Source organism: Geotrypetes seraphini, chromosome 15, assembly GCF_902459505.1.
Source record: "Geotrypetes seraphini chromosome 15, aGeoSer1.1, whole genome shotgun sequence".
Classification (NCBI taxonomy): Eukaryota; Metazoa; Chordata; class Amphibia; order Gymnophiona; family Dermophiidae; genus Geotrypetes; species Geotrypetes seraphini.
The window spans coordinates 7,860,266-7,881,407 of NC_047098.1; the positions used below are offsets into that span (position 1 = coordinate 7,860,266).

The 21,142-nt window shown below is 44.1% G+C and overlaps 1 protein-coding gene across 4 annotated transcripts; it reads left to right on the plus strand.

The window, feature by feature from the left end:
• Positions 1 to 348: 348 nt before the first annotated feature.
• On the plus strand, positions 349 to 20,568 carry CDA (cytidine deaminase). 4 transcript variants are annotated; one of them, XM_033922128.1, is made up of 6 exons: positions 10,499 to 10,525; positions 12,778 to 13,003; positions 14,166 to 14,277; positions 17,344 to 17,401; positions 19,326 to 19,447; positions 19,512 to 20,566. In XM_033922128.1, exons 1-5 carry the CDS (start codon positions 10,514 to 10,516, stop codon positions 19,437 to 19,439), a joined length of 522 nt encoding a protein of 173 aa, XP_033778019.1. In that variant the 5' UTR covers positions 10,499 to 10,513; the 3' UTR covers positions 19,440 to 19,447; positions 19,512 to 20,566. The 4 variants fall into 4 exon arrangements, with proteins under 4 accessions (XP_033778021.1, XP_033778019.1, XP_033778018.1 ...); XM_033922130.1 differs by lacking the exon at positions 10,499 to 10,525 and adding an exon at positions 349 to 374 and having other exon boundaries at positions 19,326 to 20,567; XM_033922127.1 differs by having other exon boundaries at positions 19,326 to 20,567.
• Positions 20,569 to 21,142: the final 574 nt, after the last annotated feature.

A 21,142-nucleotide genomic window follows, 5' to 3' on the forward strand; every position in this document is an offset into this window, starting at 1 on the left:
ATTTTTGACGGAGTGAAGAATCAATCCGCATTTACCCGCTCTACTCCACTCACGTGTGGAAGCTATGATTTTCTTTCTGGTAAAATATAGTACAGGTTCACAATCTTTTATCTGAAATGTTTGGGGCCAGAGACATTTCGGCTTTTAGAATTTGGAGGGTTTTGGAATGTGTCGTCACCAGCGACCGTAGTGATACATATTTGTCGCCTGCTGCAGCTCTACAGGCTTCTCTCTGCCGCCTCCTGCCTTGTTGATGTCACTTCCTCTTTCCTTCCTGGCTGGACACGACAGAGAGACGTGTGCGGAGCCACAGCAGGCAACGAATATGAATCACTGCGGCCACCGGCAACACCTCGGAGGTACACCAATGTGTGGTAAGATGAAAAAAACGAACTACTCTCAACGTAGAATGAAGTCCTTAAAGTGACTTTGGGGCCCGGATTCACTTTGGATGCTAAAAATAAGCTTTTTTGTGCAAATTAGTAAAGCAATAATGTTACATAAAATTTCAGTTTTGGAGCTTTTCGGTTTTCAGAATTTGTACATATTATTTGCTGAGTTTCTTCTTCTGGCATCCTGCTACCGCAGAGTTTTATTTTCAATGCCCAGAGACATGATATGCCATGGTCTGTAGCCCTGGCAAGGTTTTCAGTGTCTGGCAGAGCGACAGCTGCTCCACGGTCTGTTTCACTGCAGCCGCAGGTGCCTGGCTCGCTGGAGTAGAACCGTTTGCAGCGGCATCTTTCATCCTTCAAGGATCTGGTTCAGAGGAATATTTCTCTGTGGGCCGGTTCCTGCCATTTGGGCAATGTGTCAAGCCCTACTCTCCCGGCTTCCAGAAATGTGGCCATCAGGGATTTTCTTAACCATTTCTTCTATGGTTAGAAAACATTATTTTTTTCCCTGCTTTTTGCAAGCATTTCCTTTAGGGCTGTGCTTACTCTGCTTGACACTTATTAGCAATCGATAATTTCAAAAAGCTGAATCTGAATCAAACTACAGCCAAAACACAGCGCCCTCTACTGCAACAGGCAGAAACTTCATGTCAATGTCATCTACAGTTCTTAAAACTCAATTGTTTATTAAAAGGCCCTTTTACTAAGCTACGGGACAAATTTGCCTTAGTGCACCCTTATGTAGGTTATCTCCACATGCTAAGGCCATGGCTGTACACTAATGTTGCCATTAGCACATGGAAAATACGAGAGCTCTTCAAAAGGATTCCACATCAGTGGCATAGTAAGGGGGAGAGGGGAAGTCCACCCAGGGCTGCTTCCCTTCCCCGTACCTCTGTAACATTCCTGGCGCGAGCAGCAACCCCCAACTTCCTGTCGTGCCATCGTCGGCTCTTCCTCTGATGTCACTTCCTGCAGTGCATTAACTGTGTGCCTGATTCTAAAAATGACACTTCACAAATCTTTATTATCTCAAAACTCCCCCAAATATTTTGTGCGTGTTCAGACAAAGCGCTGTAAATCCAAACCATCTATACGTGTGGTCCAATGAAGAAAGCACTGATAAACCAATTCAGAAAGTTTTGTAATAAAACCTTAAACAGAAAAGGTTTTTCTCATTTATACTAAAGAGGTTAGGGCCCTTCAGCTTGGAAAAGAGACGGCTGAGGGGAGATAGGATCGAAGTCTACAAAATCCTGAGTGGAGTAGAATGGGGACAAGTGGATCGATTTTTCACTCCGTCAAAAATGACAAAGACTAGGAGACTCGAGGATCCTCCGATGAAATAATCAAAATACACCACTCGCAAATCCATCTTCTCAGTTACCGCCCCCTCTTTGTGGAACTCCTTTCCACTCAACATTCGATTAGAGAACTCCCTCGAAAAATTTAAAACTAAACTTAAAACTTTCCTCTTTAAAGATTCTTTCACTCTTTAGCATCAGCCTCCACTTTCTAACTTCCTGATTCATTTGTAGTTTTGAAATATCTAACACTTCTTCTTAAGTGATCCCCTCTTATTGTTTTTACCACTCCCCATTTACCTCCTTTTTTTATTAATTTTACTTTGATGTATTTTAAATAACCTCTCCCTCCCCTACTATCCTTTCGTTTCATGTATGTTAATTTAAATTTGTCCAGTATTTTTAACATTTGATAAACTACCATGTTTTATTTGCCTCCTTTAATTGTTTTTATAATTTTTTTATAATGCACACCGTCTAGACATGCATTTTTATAGACGGTATATCAAAACTAAAGAATCTTGAATCTTGACACTCGATGAAGTTACAGAGAAATACTTTTAAAACCAATAGGAGGAGATATTTTTTCACTCAGAGAATAGTTAAGCTCTGGAATGCGCTGCCAAAGGATGTGGTAAGAGCGGTTAATGTAGCTAGTTTTAAAAAAACGTTTGGACAAGTTCCTGGAGGAAAAGTCCATAAACTGCTGTTGAGATAGACATGGGAGAAGCCACTGCTTGCCCTGATCGGTGGCATGGAATGCTGTTACTATTTGGGGTTTTGCTAGGTACTTGTGACTTGGATTGGCCTACGTGAAAACCGTGATGCTGGGCTAAATGGACCATTGCTCTGATCCAGTATGGCTATTCTTATGTTTTTATGAGCAGACTGCTGTTTCCCTGTACAATAATAATCTGCCATAATCAAGCCTAAAATGAGAAACTGGAGACAATTTGTCAGATGGCACCACCTAGTGGCCATGCCAAAGCTCCAGCCTGTCCCTCATCAACTTAGAAAGCAGCTTCTGAAAACAGAAAGTCCCCTTCTGCTTTCCAATGTGTAGTCCAGCACTTTGCCACAGGCATTAGTTGTTGAGGTGAGAAGCAACCTAGTGGAGAGCTTCTGCCTCAGCACCCTGAGGTCCTGTGATCAAATCCCAGTGCTTCTCTCTGTGACCCTGGGCAAGTCATGTAATCCTCCATTGCCCTGGGCACAAAAATAAGTACAGTGGTGCCTCGCATAACGGACGCCTCGCACAGCGAACGCTGCGCACAACGAACTTCTTGTCTTGATTCGTACAACGGACTTCGTTTCACACAACGAAGTCGCCCGAGCTGCATCCTTCCGCGCAGTGTGCGTGACGCTACCGGCTACCCTCCTCCTCCTCCTCCATCAACCAAATGGGAAGTTACATCATGAGGGGAGAGGAAGGAGGAAGGAAGCCGTTGGCAGCATACGCACTATTAGAGCCCCGTGGCTTGTGTTAAAGTTGTTTACAGACTTCAACAGCAGCGGGAGAAAGCAGCCGCCGGCCGTGTTTCGCCGATCGAGGGGGGGCCCTGTTTCGCCGATCGAGGGGGGGCCCTGTTTCGCCGATCGAGGGGGGGCCCTGTTTCACCGATTGAGGGGGGGGTGCCTGGTGTTGCCGATCACTGCGGGGGGGGGGGGCGGGCTTTGGCAGAGGTGGGAGAAAGCAGTAAATGAGTGGAAGTTGGCAGGCCTGGGGATGGAAGGGCAGTCGAAATACGGTATGTTGGAGCAGGGGATGAGAGGGAGGGAGAGAAGGGGAAATATTGGACAAGGGCAGAAGGGATGCTAAATCATAGGGTGACAGGCAGAGAGAACAACAGGAAAAAGAGTGGAAGCAATCTTGAACCCTGAGGGTGAGGGCAGAGAGAGGTGGTGAGATGATTGATCATGGGGAGAGGGACAAAAGGGAATAGAGATGGGATAGGAAGATAGTGGAAGTAAAAGGACAGGGAGATGTATGTTTTTAGATGTATCTAAATAAAAATAATAACAAAAAATTTATCTTTTTTTTATGTCATCTTAGCATATTTTATGCTACAGAACGAATTATTTTTTTTAACATGTATTGTTATGGGAAAACGCGTTTCACATAACGAACTTTTCGCATAACAAACTTGCTCCTGGAACCAATTAAGTTCGTTGTGTGAGGCACCACTGTACCTGCATATACGAGGGGCTGCTGAAAAGTTCTCAGCCCAACCAACAAAAGTTGAGGCAGTTTCCCTCACGGGCTATAGTTTCAAGTTTATTAAAAATTTGTTTGATCGCTTTACATAAAATTCTAAGTAAAACCCGAAGCCTCAATCTGTTCTCCTTTTTCTGGTGCCATAGGGTAAAACCACCTCTACTGAACCTCATCCCGAGCACAACAGTTTCTTATTCTGGGCTCCTGGTAACTCTCTCTCCTTTATTTAGCTTTTAAAATGCAAGAGTGGCAACAGGGTTATCTATCTTGCTGTAATTAGGGACCGTGTTCAACTCACTTTGTACCACTGGCCTTTTAAGATCGATAATACATTAAGTTTACATTCACACGGGCTTTTTCATCCACAGTTGCATGTTATCCAGAATGAATTCCTCAATGACTCCAGCTTGCTTTGCCATCGTAACCTATTTTTTGACCCCATTACAAATGCACGCCGTCCTCAGCAAATCCGATTGTTCCAAGGATTCTTGTCTTATCAGTAACAGACAATCAGAGAATGGGAACAATCTATGGGAAACAATGATTGATGTGTGAGACAACAAGCATTAAAAGATTTTTGAAAACAAAGAACACCCACGGACAGAGCGAGTTCTGTCAATAAAGAGAAATAGGCTCTCTTTTTTGTTTTATTGAAAGCAACATCCATTCTGAGAGAAAAAGGTCTGGTTTCATTAGAAATAAAATCACAAGACGGAGAAGATAATCAGGTGGGTGATGCCTGTTGGCTGTACCACAATATCTTGGATCTGGCTTGTGAACAAGAATTTCTCTCTTTTTTTGTGCCTATGGAAGAGTTTTGGCAAATAAAGCCCCTTGGAGAAAACAAGGTAAGGTTAATACATTTGATATACACTTCCCCCTCCGGATTCGCGGTTTCCGTATCTATAGAACCTATAGAACCTAAAATTCCTTTTTCTTTTTTCGAGCTATTTTAAGCCCTGTAAGCCCACCCCTTAAGCCTTACCTGGTGGTCTAATGGGTTTTCGGGGCAGATCGCTCACAGGAAATGGCTCGAGAGACTACGGGAGCTCAAGGCAGCCATTTCCTGTGAGCGATCTGCACGGGGCAGGAGCGTGAGAAAATCGCTCCTGCCTGAAAATCCACTAGACCACCGGGTAAGGCTTAAGGGGGGGCTTTCAGGACTTAAAATAACCAGGCGAAGCGGGGGTTAGGGGCAGAATTGGCCCAAATATTATTCACGTTTTTTTAATATTCGCGGGCCGGCTCTGCCCCTAACCCCCGCGAATACGGAAGGGGAAGTGTATTACCTTTCTGTGATACAACTAAAGTAATTTACATATCCATATACTTGTGGAGAGTAAGGAGCAGTGGCATTGTAGGGGGGGTGGGGGAGCAGACTGCCTTGGGTACTGCCAGCACCTCTCCGCCCCCACCATGTCACACTCGCGCCTTCACTTCCCCGCCTCCCCATACCTCTTTAAAATCTTCACCAGCATGAAGAACTGCTCTAGCCTGCTGCACGCACCGGCCTGGCTCCCTCTGAAATCACTTCCAGGTCATGGAGCCAGGAAGTGACATCAGAGGGAAAGTCAACGCCAGCATGCACTGGCAGACCAGAGAAGCTACTTGCACTGGGAAAGATTTAAAGAGGTCGGGAGTGGGAAGGGAGGGCGTGAGTGTGGTGTGGGGGCACAGAAGGAGCAGGGAGTAGAGAGGAGGGCACAGAGGGGGCCACCTCCTACCCTTGCTATGCCACTAGTAAGGGGTGCCTAGTTGGAGCTTATGCTATTAAGATTGGGCTTAATATTCAGTCGCTGGCAATCAGCATTTTAATGACTGCCACCTGTGTTATCCCCAGAAATTCAATGCTGGATTATGACCAGGCTCCCGGATTGAATTTCCAGGTTTTTTGGGCCAATGAAAATATAGCCAGTTAAGTGCAATATTCAGCATTTAACCAGCTATGGTGTCATTGTTGAGGATACGTTGAAACCCTCAGCTCATTGCGCCGCCGCGGCGTCTAAGAAAGCAAATAGAATGTTAGAAATGATCAGGAAAGGAATGGAAAACAAAGATGTTATAATGTCACTCTATGGTACGGCCACACCTTGAATACTGTGTGCAATCCGGTTACTGTATCTCAAAAAAGATGTAGTGGAATTAGAAAAAGTACAGAGAAGGGCAACGAAAATGATCAAAGGGATGTAAACCGTCCTGAGCTCTCCTGGGAGAACGGTATAGAAAAAAATAAATAAAATATTCAGTCAAGGAAACCTTTAGGTGAAATATCTGCAAATCGTTCTGAAATACTACTAACGGAAATTTTAAAAGTATCTCATAGAGAGAGGAAGAGATAATAGTTATTGGAGATGGGAAGACTAAATGGGCCATTTGGCCTTTATCCGCCAACAAGTTACTATGTTTCTATAACCATAAAGTTCTATGACCTCACAATGCAGGTGTAAAGAGCCTTAGCCTATAGGAAGAGGAGATGCAAATGTTAAGAGCCTTAACCAATAGGGAGAGAAGGAGATAGTGGATGCCGTGGATGGGCCGTTTGACCTTTATCCGCCAACAAGTTACTATGTTTTATAACCATAAAGTTCTATGACATCACAATGCAGGTGTAAAGAGCCTTAACCAATAGGGAGAGAAGGAGATAGTGGATGCTGTGGATGGGCCGTTTGACCTTTATCTGCCATCATATTACAATGTTTCTAATGCTAAACTACAAATTTTGGAAATTCCATCAGATCTGACTGTTCACAGCCTTACGATACAGTTCTTAGGAAAGAGTTAACCCACAGCAGCAGCTACACAGTTTCCGCATCAAAATGAAAATGAAGCAATGAATTTGTTACTTAAAGTAAACCTTAAGTTTGTATACCGCATCATCTCCACAGAAGTAGAGCTCGATAAGGTTTACAGGAATAGATATAAAAGGAACTCCAACGAAAGTAGAAGGACTTAGTAAAGAGGAAGTTAAGAGGGACATAGTATATTGAATAGGGAGAGGAGAATTATATTTTGGAGTAAAGCCAAGTTTTCAAATGTTTTCAGAAGAGTTGGAGGGAGCCTAGACTCCGAAGCGGGGCAGTAAAGCTGTTCCACAGTTCGGTGATCCTGAAGATGATGGATGCCCCTAATTTTCCTGAATGGGATATGCCTTTTAAAGAGGGGAAGGATAGTTTGAATTTTTGAGTGGATCTGGTGGTGTTGGGATTCGAGGAGTTCCAGGATAGTGGAAAAAGGGGAGGAAGGATGCCGTGTAGAGATTTGAAGGTTAGGCGGGTGCATTTGTAGTGGACCCTAAGGATTACTGGGAGCCAGTGAAGCTTAGACATAAGTGGGGAGACGTGGTCAAATTTGCTTTTTGCGAAAATTAATTTAGCCGCGGTGTTCTGAATCTGTTGAAGTCTATAAAGGCTTTTCTTTGTTAGGCTTAAGTAGATGGAATTACAGTAATCCAGTTTGGAAAGAATGATGGATTGTACAAGGACAGCAAAGTGTTGTTGATGGAAGCAGGATCTCACTTTCCTTAACATGTGAAGATTGAAAAAGCATTTTTTTTACTAGGGAGTTAAGGTGGTCGTTGAAGGACAGTGTAGAATCAATGATGATGCCCAGAACTTTGCTTGAGTGCTCAAGCTGCAATGTGGTGCCAGAGGATAATGGGATGAGGGTGGGTAGCTGATCTAATTTTGGGCCAAGCCAAAGTAGTTTTGTTTTGGTCTCGTTTAGTTTCATTTGTAAGGTGAGGGCCCAGGATTGGAGGTTCAAAATACATGAAGAGATGTTCTCAGAGAGATTGGTGAGATTAGAGTCGGTCTCGAGGAGGACAAGGATGTCATCAGCGTAAGTGTAAAATGTTTCCAAGGGGGATAGTTGGAGGTGTTTCAGGGAGGACATATAAATATTGAAAAGAATCGGGGATAGAGGTGAACCTCAGGAACTCCACAGATTGGTTTCCAAGGGAGGGACGAAGAGCCATCCATGTTAATGGAGTAGGAGCGGGAACGTAAGAATTTTGAGAACCAATCTAAGATTGTTGAGTTTATGACAATTTCAGAGAGTTGGAGAATTAGTATATCATGATGGACAATGTTGAAAGCTGCAGAAAGGTCGAATTGAAGAAGAACAGCGAACTTATTGCAAGAGTGAAGTTGTTGGACCTTTGAGATTAATGAGGTCAGTAGGGATTCGGTGCTGAAGTTGGGTCTGAAGCCATGTTGGTAGGGTAGGAGAATGGAGAATCTCTCAAGATAGGATGAGAGTTGGGTAGATATGATGGACTCCAGCATCTTGGTCAGGAGAGGGATGTTTGCTATTGGGCGATAGCTGGATGGTGTGGAGGGGTCTAGATCAGCTTTTTTCAGTAGTGAGGATAAGGCAAATGAATTTGTTAATTATTACTAACCCCTCCCCCCTTCAATTCATTTTCAGTTGGCCCTCAGAGGACCCTTTGAAGATCCCACATCTTAAGGGCTGCAAAATTTTTTAAAATATCGCGCCCCGCACCCTTTCTTTTCAGGCGGCTCTTTATGATAAAGACTTTCGGCATTTGTTATCGACTTCCTATTCCCATATACATTTTAGAAGGCAATTTAAAACTCTGCTATTCATTAAGGGCTCTTTTTACTAAGGTACACTAGTGGTTTTAGCACTGCTACAATGACACGGGTGCTAGACACTAACACCTCCATAGAGCTTGCATTAGTATTTTTTGTTTAGCGTGTGGTTTGCACACGCTAATCTTCAGCGCGCGCTAAAATCGCTAGCGTACCTTAGTAAAAGGAGCCCTACATTTTTAGATAAGTAGAATTCTATTCTGTCGAGCTCATTCAATTATGTTAATTTAACTTAATCTTTTGTAAACCGCATAGAACTTTATGGTTCTGCGGTCTAGTAAACCACTCACAACTTCAATTGAAAGCAGTGGAAGTAAAACCCGGATGTCTCAATCCGTCCTCCTTTTTCTGGAGCTATATGGTAACCCACTCACAACTTCAATTGAAAGCAGTAGAAGTAAAACCCGGATGTCTCAATCCGTCCTCCTTTTTCTGGAGCCTTAGGGTCACCCACTCACAACTTCAATTGAAAGCAGTGGAAGTAAAACCCGGATGTCTCAATCCGTCCTCCTTTTTTTCTGGAGCCATAGGGTCACCCACTCACAGCTGGTGTGAGGCCATGAGCATCTGAGCATGTTGAAAGCCAGGGCAGGTCCCCACCTCCTCCAAACTTCCTGCTTTGAAAAGGACAGGACCATATAGTCCTGGAGCATGTACATATACTCAAGGCCCTGTATAGGCCAATGCAGATTTTTGTGTCAGCACACATGGAGGTGCCACCCCATAGGGCAAGAGCAAAGTCCCTCCTCGAGGGCCGCAATCCAGTCAGGTTTTCAGGATTTCCCCAATGAATATGCATGAGAGCACGCTACTGGGGTTCAAGGAAGGTTTAGATAAATTCCTGCAGGATAAAGGGATTGAGGGGTACAGATAGAAAGTAGAGATAGGTTATAGGAAAGTCAGGGACCACTTAACAAGTCATGGACCTGATGGGCTGCCGCGGGTGCAGACCGCTGGGCACGATGGACCTCTGGTCTGACCCAGTGGAGGCAATTTCTTATGTTCTTAGATCTATTAGCATACAATGAAAGCAGTGCATGCAAGCATATCTCATGCATATTCACTGGGGAAGTCCTGACAACCCGACTGGATCGCGGCTCTCGAGGAGGGACTTTGACACCCCTGCCATAGGGGATAAGGAAGGGAAGCTACTGAACAAAAAGGGAGGGGAAAAGAGATGCTAAACCTGGAAGGGAGAAGGGACAGGAAGAGATGCTAGACACTATGGAGGGAGGGAAATAGGAACAAAGATGCTGGACACCACAAGGGGGAGGAAGGTAGGGAACAGAAGATGCTAGACATGAGGAGTGGGGGTGGGAGTGGCAGAGGGCCTTGAGATGCTCTGGGGCGGGGACGAACATAGTTAAAGGATGGCCTATGGGCCCTCACTTCAAATACCATCTTGTAGGATCCATTAGAGCAGGGGTCTCAAAGTCCCTCCTTGAGGGCCGCAATCCAGTGGGGTTTTCAGGATTTCCCCAATGAATATGCATGAGATCTATGTGCATGCACTGCTTTCAATGCATATTCATTGGGGGAATCCTGAAAACCCGACTGGATTCCAGCTCTCGAGGACCGGAGTTGCCCACCTCTGGGCTAGATCAGGGGTCTCAAAGTCCTTCCTTGAGGGCCGAAATCCAGTCGGGTTTTCAGGATTTTCCCAATGAATATGCATGAGATCTATGTGCATGCACTGCTTTCAATGCATATTCATTGGGGGAATCCTGAAAACCCGACTGGATTGCGGCCCTCAAGGAAGGACTTTGAGATCCCTGCATTAGAGCATATTTTGATATGCCAGCGTTTAGAATCCTGGTACAATCCCTCATTCTGAGTCAACTTGATTATTGTAACATAGCCTATTTAGCAATTTCCCAAAAGAATAGGCGATGTTTACAACTAATGCAAAATGCAGCGGTCAAACTGATTTTCGGGCTGAAGAAGTTTGATCATGTGACACCTTACTACCGACAGCTGCATTGGCTACCGATGGAGGCACACGTAAAGTTTCTGCTTTAAAGCACTATATGGGCTAGCCCCTAAAACTCTTTCTCTTTTCTCTTCTCTCTTCCCATATTTTTTAAACTCTGTAAACCGTGTCGAGCTCCACTTCAGTGGAGAAGATGCGGTATATAAACCTAAGGCTTAGTTTAGTTTAGTTTAAATACATAACTGACCTTTTCTCCTTCTCAGCCAACAGACATAAGAGAAGTTCACATTTGATTCAAGTTTATTAAAATTTTTGATTAATCGCTTAATCTTACTTCAAAGCGATGAACATACATTAAAAAAACAATTAAAATTACAATATTAAAAAGTAATACATTAATTTAAACATAAACATTAAAATAAACTGGACTATATACAAACTTAACAAAACAAGAATAAAGAGGAAAAGGGGATTTGAATTACAAATTATTATAGAAAAGGAGGTCAGGTAAAAACACAGGGTTGGGAATTAAAATGATTGGTCAAATACAACATTATTAATGAATTTTGTTTCCCCTCCAGTTAGAGGATGTAAACTCAAAAGACACCATCAACACCTTTTCTCACATCAGGCAGCGTTATGGGGTAAAGATCTAGAACAATTGCTTACGCCTACTACCTATGGGGAATTCAGGAAACGCCTAAAAACATATGTGTTCCTGAAATATCTAGGCAGTTGACCCGTACAACTCTTTCTCCTCAATAACTTGATCCCTTAAGCTGTTAATCTCTAACTTCTACCCTGTTAAGTTCAATCTATTTGTACCTTTCTTTTAATCTTTGTAAACCGCATAGAACTTCACTCCTGCGGTATATAAGCTGTACCTTGTAAACCCTGATTACCCTGATCCTCTTTTGTAAAACCTCTTTGACAATCAAAATGACCCCCCCTACCCAAATGTACTTCCCTTTCCATTTTGCCTCCCTTTATTTTTATTTTCCATTGCGATGTATTTAATAATTCTCCTCGCCCCATTGTTTCCCTTTCGTATCAATGCGTAAGTGCGTTCCTTCTTTTAGTTTAGCCGGTTTTTTTTATTTTTATAGTCTATTTTATTGTTAACCGTTTAGATGCCTGTATGATAAACGGTATATGAAAAATAAAGAAACTTGAAGTATCTAGAAAGGGTATAGCACAGCCGAAAAGGGAAGGTACCTTGCCTCGTTATACAGCAAGCAAACAAGAAAGGCAAGCAAGATGTCCAAATCAACCAACAAGATTGTTTATTGGCATGGGATCCCAGTTTCGGCACTCTGGAAATGCCTTCCTCAGGGGACAAACAAATAGCCGGAGCACGTAAGCTCGGCTTCTACGGGCAACTTGTGTTGGCGTCTTCAAAGGAGGCAGGGCTAAGAAAAGCGAATCGTGTCGGCGTAGGTGAAGTTTCACGCGCCAATGAACAATGTTGTTGGTTGATTTGGACATCTCGTTTGCGTAGCTAGAAAGGGAACAAGTGGCAACTTTACTGCGCCCTCGCCATGCTAAAGTTGCCGCCCAAATCTTGCCGGCCCTCTCATCCGTCAAAATATTCATTCAAGGAAACCTTTAGGTGAAATGTCTGCAAATCATTCTGAGATGCTACTAACAGGCATTTTAAAAAGTACAGTTCATTTAAAACCACAAAGTTGGAAATTCCATCAGGTCTGACTGTTCACAGCCTTGCGACAGTTTCACAGGAAAGAGTTAACCCACAGTAGAAGCTGCACATGAGAATGAAGCAATGATTCTGAAGTAGTCTTTGAAGCTGGGAGGCCACATGAGATCGACCAATGAGAGCCGAGACTGGCCCCAGCAAAGTGAATGGAGCCAATAGGGTCGCTGCCAGCCTCCCGAAGGAGAACCTTGGCTGACTGGCAGCCTATCAAGTCTTTCTGCTCTAATGACCTGACTAGTGATTTCCCCAAAGCTGTAATCATGAAAACAGGTCTAAGTTCATCCTCAGACCTCATCTGGGTCACAGCAAGGCAGGAGCCAAAAGCGTAGCCAGGAAGGTGACTCCGAGATAAAGAAAGACCAGGGAAAGTTAAAAGAAGCAGTTTTGCACATAGATGGGGAAAGAGGAGAAAAGAAATCAGAATTAAACAGACCCAGACTAGAAGCCAAGGGCGTGTTGAAACGATATTTTCATAGGCATAACAAAATGACACTGATTTCTACCTAGAGGCAGTCATGATGCCAAAAAAACACAAGCACAGACGCGTACAGGCGCAGACCCGCCGTGCTCTCGCTAATCATACCCTTGTTTCCTCATCGCTGCTTCTAGGAAAAGAGCGAGGTGAAGATGGCAGTGAATGAACGCAGCGACAAGATCCAGGAAAACTCCCTGATGGACGACGGGCCGAGAAAATCCCCTCCGAGTCCAGTGGAACCGGGACAAATTCAGCTGCTGCTCCGTGAAAGTCAGGAAGCCAAGAAATCCGCCTACTGCCCCTACAGCAAATTTCCAGTGGGAGCCGCGTTACTGACCAGTGATGGGAAAATCTATTCTGGTAAGTAGAGTCATAGTCAGAAGGACCGAGGGGGGGCTCAAAGCTTGGTGATGGGGAAAGGAATTAAAGTCTCTACCACACTGTTGGAAAGTGGATAGAAACAGAACTGGCACGATCCTGACATTCTTCTAATGACGGGACAGGTAGTACTATCTTAAACGAGAGGCTGCTGTACATAAGAATAGCCCTACGGGGTCAGACCAATGGTCCATCAAGCCCGGTAGCCCATCCTCACAGTGGTCAATCCAGGTCACTAGTACCTGGCCAAAACCCAAAGAATAGCAACATTCCATATGGAATCCCAAAGAAATAGCAAGATTCTGGAATCCCAGAGTAGCAACATTCCATACAGAATCTCAAAGAACAACAAGATTCCGGAATCCCAGAGAGTGGCAAGATTCTAGAATCACCAGAATAGCAACATTCCATGCTACCGATCCCAGGCAAGCAGTGGCTTCCCCCATGTCTTTCTCGATAACTTTTCCTCCAGGAACTTGTCCAAACCTTTCTTAAAACCAGCTACGTTATCTGCTCTTAACCACAACCTCAGGCAACGCGTTCCAGAGCTTAACTCTTCTCTGAGTGAAAAAAATATTTCTTCCTATTGGTTTTCAAAAAAAGTATTTTCCTGTAACTTCATGGAGTGTCCTCTAGTCTTTGTCATTTTTGTACTGTCCTAAAACAGAGGCTGTGTTACGAAACTGTACTATCCCATGTGAATGATGTCAACCAGTTCCGAGTTAAATATCACTCATTACAGTAGGCATGTTAATGTCAACATTAATGCAAAAATGCGTAACTGCTATTTATCATTTCTGGACACTGGACTTGCTGGAGCTTTGGTCTGACCCAGTGTGGCAATGAGTGTGTTCTTATGTGAACATTGAGCTTTGAGTTGAGCTTATACTTCTCTAAACCAAGTCTAGTAAACCCCACACTGTCCAACCCCTTTGCCTCATCCAACTGTGGATGTTTTTTTTAAGCATAATGCAACTGATTCAGCAACTCCTCAAGCATACGTCATCCTTAATCAATCAGGCTCCTATTAAGCATAAAAGAGAAAATTCAGACTCAAGCAAATGATGCCCATCAAACAGCCTAATTGTAATCTCGAGCTAACCCAACACATCTTTAAGCCTAACTAGAGCATTTTGTCTTCCAGGCTGCAATGTAGAGAATGGAGTTAACCCGCTTAGCATCTGCGCTGAACGGACAGCAATTCAAAAAGCCATTTCGGAGGGGCATCAGAACTTCAGAGCCATCGCCATTGCAAGGTAAATTCTAGCTGGGTGACATTTAGCCTATGCAGTCTGCGTGTTTTTTGGGGTTTTTTTTTAAACATTGACCACCATGGCAATGGGAATATTCAGATACCGACACTGAATATCTGGTACTATAGTGGCTGTCAGAAATTATTTGGGTCTGGCCAATCGTCAGCGCCAGTGCCAGATGGCTATCTTGGAAAGTTTGGGCAGTCTATTATTAAGCCCGACTTATCTGGCCACCAGGATGGTCTCGGGACTCAAGGGTCTCCCGTATGAGGAACGACTGCGTAAGTTGCAGCTGTACTCACTCGAGAACGCAGAGAGAGGGGAGACATGATCAAGATGTTCAAATTTGTCACGAGCCGTATTGAGGTGGAAGAGGATCTCTTTTTCCTTAAAGGACACACGGCAACAAGAGGGCATTCGTTGAAAATCAGGGGTGGGAAATTTCATGGCGACACCAGGAAATATTTCTTCACCGAGAGAGTGGTTGATCCTTGGAACAAGCTCCCGGTGCAGGTGATCGAGGCAAACAGCGTGCAAGAATTTAAGAGCAAATGGGATGCCCATGTGGGATCCCTTAGAAGGTTAAGCCAAGGGAACCTGTCACCGGGAGTGGGATCCCTAGGATAGTAGACTTGGGGGTGGGTCAGTAGAGTGGGCAGACCTGATGGGCTATGGCCCTTATCTGCCGTCATCTTCTATGTTTCTATGTTTCTTTTAGCTTATCAAGCAGCTTCTTGGGATAAAGATTTAAATTCCCTGATCTCGAACGCTGGTTCGTATCAATAGTTTAGGAAACACTTAAAAACCTACTTGTTCACCAAATTTTTAGGTAATTGACTGTATCCATCTTGAACATCTCTTTACTTTTGTAAACCACACGGATCTTTACTGTTATGCAGTATAGAAGAAGGCTTTTATGTCATGCTACGTCTAAGTCCGACTTTGTGCGTTTACTGCTAGACATCCAAAGTCGGATATGGATAAACAGCTATTTTCGAACATTCTGGACATCCAAATATTTTTTTTCGAAAATCACCAACTTGGGTGTCTTGGCCGACATAATATCTAACTTTATGCAGCATTTATGGCCACAGGTGCGTCCAAGCTCCAAGCGTCCAAATGCAGATCATTTGGTCATGGGAGGGGCCAGCATTGCAATGGACTGTCCACACAGACACTCCAACAGAGCAGTGGGGCACCTTAGAAGGCACCGCTGTGAACTTCACATGTACATCTCACCAAAACCCCCTTATAGTTTAGGGCGAGCCCTCTAAAACTCTCCCAAACCTACTATACCCGCCTGTCTCCCACCCCAATAGCCCTTAAGGCTGCAAGTGGCATCTAAATGGAAGTAGAGTAGGATTTTGGTGGCCTCACACTTATCACCATAGATGTAGTGGCTAGAGTGTCTTATGGGCCTGGGTCCTCCTCTCTATGGTTCACTAGCCCACTAGACTACTTAAGACACTGGTTTTCCTTACAGGTTTTGCTAGCTCCTGTGTTTATGATCCGCTTCCCTCCCTTTGGGGTGTTTCTTTTCCTTCCCTTGGTATCAAGAAGGGGATCTATAAAACAAAATGCAGCCTGACTCCCATGCATGGTTCTGTGGCCTCAGTATTGTGAAAGCTGGAGTCTGTTACGGTGGAGCAAGGGATGGGGATCTTAAGCCTGTTTCTCGCTGTGCAGAACTGGCAATGGGACCCCGTCCCTCAACCCCCTTTTTTACCGAGTGGCTTACGGCTGGCTGCAGAACTCGCTTTAGCCTTGGATATTGGAAAGAGAGGCCGAAGGGAGTCGGCCCACCAGCACTGATAAGGAACACTGAATGTTCTCATTATGTAAGCTTGGGAACAAAAGAGCTTCACTATGTGCGTAAAAGCAATAAAAAAAAAAAATATATTGCTCTCTAAGTCAGTGTCCGCTCAAGGTCAAGAAAGATACAGAAAATTCCTGGTATTCCTTTTAGATCGGTGTGAGCTGGTACGCACAGGATGGCGATCTCAAAACAGGGGACGTAACAAAACCACAGGTGAAATATCAAAAGACAAAGAATTGATTAGTGCACATCACCCTTTTTTGGACAATTCCATTCTTTGTCTTTTGATATTACGCACAGGATGGCACCACACAGACTGAATCACTAGGAGATGGTGATACCAATTTCCAGTCTGCCTTATCAAAATGCCTGACCTGGACTGGGAGGGCTCAGTCCCACGTATCATTTGCCTGCTTCGAACACATCATTGAATGCTGTCGGTGTCTTTCCCAGGCTCAAGGTAACATAACATAGCCTAACATAAAATCACATTTGCACACAGTTCTACGCGATATAGTCTCAGTGATTAACAAGTCGATTTTCCGGGAATTGTGCACATAAACTAGATTTTAATAATCTTCTAAAGTTCATATAAGATGAAGAAAGAGATACTAGTCCGTGAAACTCTGTATCCCAACTAACTGCTTGGTGAGACAGTAATCGACGACCACGAGCAAAAGGGAAAACACACAATGCAGTGGTTCGTAATGAGCAACTGGGATTGATGGAAGTAAATTGATGGGTGTGTAATCATGCAAGGGCTTATAACACATGGCTCCAATCTTGAAAAATACCCTAACCTCTACTGGCAACCAACGAAGTTCTTCAAATTAAAAATTAAACGCATGGCAGTATTTTGTACAATACATAATCTTCAAAATTTTTTGCAATAACCGACCAGATGTACTATATTACAATAGTCCAAAATACTCAAGAGTAAAGACTTGTGCCAATGACCTGAATGAAGCAGTGTTGAAGTATGATCTATAAACTAGGGTTACCAGACGTCCGGGTTTTGGGAAAGCCCCAATGAGCTCCGGCCGCATCTGGAAGGCATCTGAGCATGCTCCAGACCGTCCACAAGCTTGTCGGGGAAGAAGAGAGGAAGTCTGTGGGGGCGGGGCTGGAGGCTGAACTGGGAGGGGATGGGTGGAATGGGGCGTGGCCAGAGGCAGAAATTTGTGTCCGGATTTTTGCAGCCTGAAAAAAATGGTAACCCTATTCTAAACTAACCCAACTTTTCTCTCTTCTAGTGATATGAAGGACGAATTCATCTCACCATGTGGGGCCTGCAGACAAGTAATGAGAGAGGTAATCTGTATTTCTCATTCATATTTTTATGCCATAGTAACTTATTGGCATTTCTTAATCATTAACTAGTGGCAAATTGAATTGAAGGCATGAGGTGAAATCTCACTGGTCATTAAGAATGAAGAAATGCTCATTAAAGGCTACTTTCCCAACCTCAGACGGCTAATGAATGCCTTCGGCCTGCAGATATTGGTTGCCTGAGTTCTGCAGTGGTTTATTTATAGACCAAGCCAGGAAGTTGCACCAGCATAAAAAAGGTTTTGATATGCTATAAAAGAGAATGAAATTCAGATTGACCTGATGTTAATAACAGCAGAAGTTAAAACAGTAGTAAATATTTAGAAAATTTAATGGGCCTTTAAGAAAAAAACAAACGGCTAAAAGACTTTTTTTTTTTTTTGCAATTTTTAAGCAATTTTAAAGACTTTTTTTACTTCACTCTGCTGTTTAAGTTCTAGGAATGTGAGCATTAATTTGAAGTTTCAGAAACTTGCTTCTGATTCACTTCCGGTGTTGGGAATTTAGATTCAGCATTTTTGGAAAAGTGCTCCCGCGGTACAGAGAACCAAAGCACAAAGGCCAGGGTAGGGTTACCATCTGGCTCCAGAAAAAAAGAGGACGGATTGAGACGTCCAGGTTTTAATTCCACTGAAAGCAATGGAAGTAAAAGCTGGATGTCTCAATCCATCCTCCTTTTCCTGGAGCCAGATGGTAACCCTAGGCCAGGGAGACTCCCTGTGGCCTCAGACAGAGAGAAGTAAAAAGCCAGCGTAGGGCCTGTGAGCTACTGCACGTGCTCACAAATATAGCCATAGCCCGCCCCCTGCAGGAGAAGGGAGAAGGTGCAGCAGGGCCTCTGAGAGCATCCATCTACTCACAGACACACCTGTAACATACCCTCTGTGCATCTTTTCTTGGTCTAGAACAGGGATGTCAAAGTCCCTCCTCGAGGGCCGCAATCCAGTCGGGTTTTCAGGATTTCCCCAATGAATAGGCATGAGATCTATTAGCATACAACGAAAGCAGTGCATGCAAATAGATCTCATGCCTATTCATTGGGGAAATCCTGAAAACCCGACTGGGTTGCGGCCCTCGAGGAGGGACGTTGACACCCCTGGTCTAGAAAGTCTGTGCAGAAGGGACTGGTTGAACTCACAACCTCACGGTGCTGAGGTAGTAGCTCTAACCAGTAAGGGAGAGTGTAGCGAAGTGGTTAAAGCTACAGCCTCAACACCCTGATGTTGTGGGTTGCACACCCAAACTGCTTCCTGTGACCCTGGGCAAATCACTTAATCCCCCCCCCCATTGCCCTAGGTACATTAGATAGGTTGTGAGCCTGCTGGAACAGGCAGGAAAAAATGCTTAAGTACCTGCATAAATTCATGTAAACTATTCTGAGCTCCCTTGAGAGAACAGTATAGAAAATTAAATAAATAAATAAATAAATAGGGCAACCCCCTCCCACCCCCACCCCTCCTCTTCTTGCCATACTGGGACAGATTGAAGGTCCATGAAGCCCAATATCCTATTACCAACAGTGGGCAACCCAGGTCATAGATGCCTGTCCACACAACTTTATAAAAAGCCCTTTGCTGCGTGTGAAACAGGCTGTACGTGAGGCGATAAAATTATCAAATGACCTCCCATTAGGTACAAGGATAAGGGATGCCTCAATGCAGTTATCTAAAACGTCCACTAGGTGGTACAGTTCTCTAACTGTATTATACAACACCAATGTCACCTTAGTCTGCATTTCTCTAATTGGATTTACCGAAGTCATTGGCAGGGCAGTTGTAGGAAGGCTGTGCATCATTTTTACCCATCCTTACCATGTAACCAGCAGCGATATGCAGAATTTTGGTGCAGAAGAATCAAAACAGATCCATGAGCAGCTCTTTCACAAATTTCTTTCACGTTTCTCTAGTTTGGTACAGACTGGGACGTCTATCTGACCAAGCCGAACGGGAGTTACCTTCTCATGACACTCCACCAGCTCCTCCCCATGTCATTTGGACCAGAGAGCCTGAAGAAGATATGAAGAATGTACACAAAATGGAGTGACACAGGACAAAAGAGGATACCTGCCATACCCAAAAAGTTCTAGGCGGTTCACAAGTGCATAGAGAAAACTACAACTACTTAAAATTTGCATAGCGCTGCAGGCCATGTGCTTTTCAATTATCAGATGTACGTGAACACTTTTCCCTCCGAAACTTAGGGGTCTTTTTATTAAGGTGTGTTAACTGATTTAGCACACGCTAAAAATTTAGCATGTGCTAAATGCTAAGGCATTCATTATATTCTATGGGAGCCTTGTGCACGCTAATTTTTAGCGCTAAATCAGTTAGCACGCCTTAATAAAAGGACCCCTTAGTGGGCATACATGCGTGTGAGTATTTCTTCTTAGGCATACTTTCACTTTGAAAAATAGAGGAAAATCTGCAGCTATCAAGTCCCCCCGAATTCTGCATCGATCTGACATGCTTATAATTGCACTCAAGAAGAAATGTACCCATGATGCAACTAAAGTTATATTTTAAAGCAAAGCCAAATAATAATTAAAAAAAATAGGCAACCAATAAATTCCAGTATCCATCATCTATGTAAAAAGTCTATTAAATTTTGCCTTTCCAAAACTAAAAAAATGGGCATGACATTTTCAGGAAATTTCTAGCATAACCACCACTGAGAAAGAATCTGCCTCTGCACCCCCCCCCCCACCCCCCAACCCCACAGTAAGACATGACTTACTTTGGCGTAGATACAGCTCTCGTTGAGCCTCTGAAGCGAGCAGTTCCGTTCACACATGGGGCACATGATGGTCTCATTCGCGTCACAGATCTCTTTGCTTTCACAATAGAAAAGAATGAAAGCATCAGGGCCAAGCTTCCGAGTTCAACCCTCCACAGCTCAGCAAGCACAGTGTCAGAGATTCTGACCTCTAGGAGACCTGGGGTTCTTAAGCTCCACTAGGAGCCCACTGCCAAAAACGTTCTAGTACCTTCCATTAGGTACCTTTGCTTACAAGAATAGGTAATAATGATTTTTGATCGTTTTTTTTAAAATTGAATTTGTTTTATTTGACTGCGCTGATTTTTTTTTCCGTTTTAACACAGATGGCAAGAGGGAGTTGGCACCTCTCTTGCTTTTTTCTCTGGGGGAGGGGGGGCGTGGCAGAGCAGAGCAGGGCAGGCAGGAAAGATCGCGGCCTGGGGGGGTGTCGGGCAGATCTCTCTTGCCTATTCCCAGACTCTCCTGCTCTCTGCCGCCATTCCCCGCAGTGCAGGCCCGCTTTAAAACCACGGGCTTGCACTGCAGGGAATGGCGGCAGAGAGCAGGAGAGTCCGGGAGCAGGCAAGAGAGATCTGGGCTGGGCTGAGCCCTGACAGCAGTGACAGGAGGCTGCTTCTCCTGTCACTACTGTCAGGGTGTGCGCATGAGCGGGGAACGCTCTGGCCGTGAGAAGGGGGAATGTAGGGGGTGTGTTAATGATCGTCTCCATTTGCATGAAGGCCTTTACTGAATCAGTCGGCTGGCATGCAATAGGAAACGGATCATGCACGGTTTGGAGGTTTAGTGAATCCTGCCCTAAATGTTTTATACCCCAGGTCAGTGCAAAACATTTGGGATGGCTAAACATTTGTTGGCACCTAAGTTAAGAGGGAAACACCATTTAAAACACTACTTTAAAAAAATGTCAAGGCGCTTTTCAGCACCCCAAAAAAAACCCAAAACCCCAGC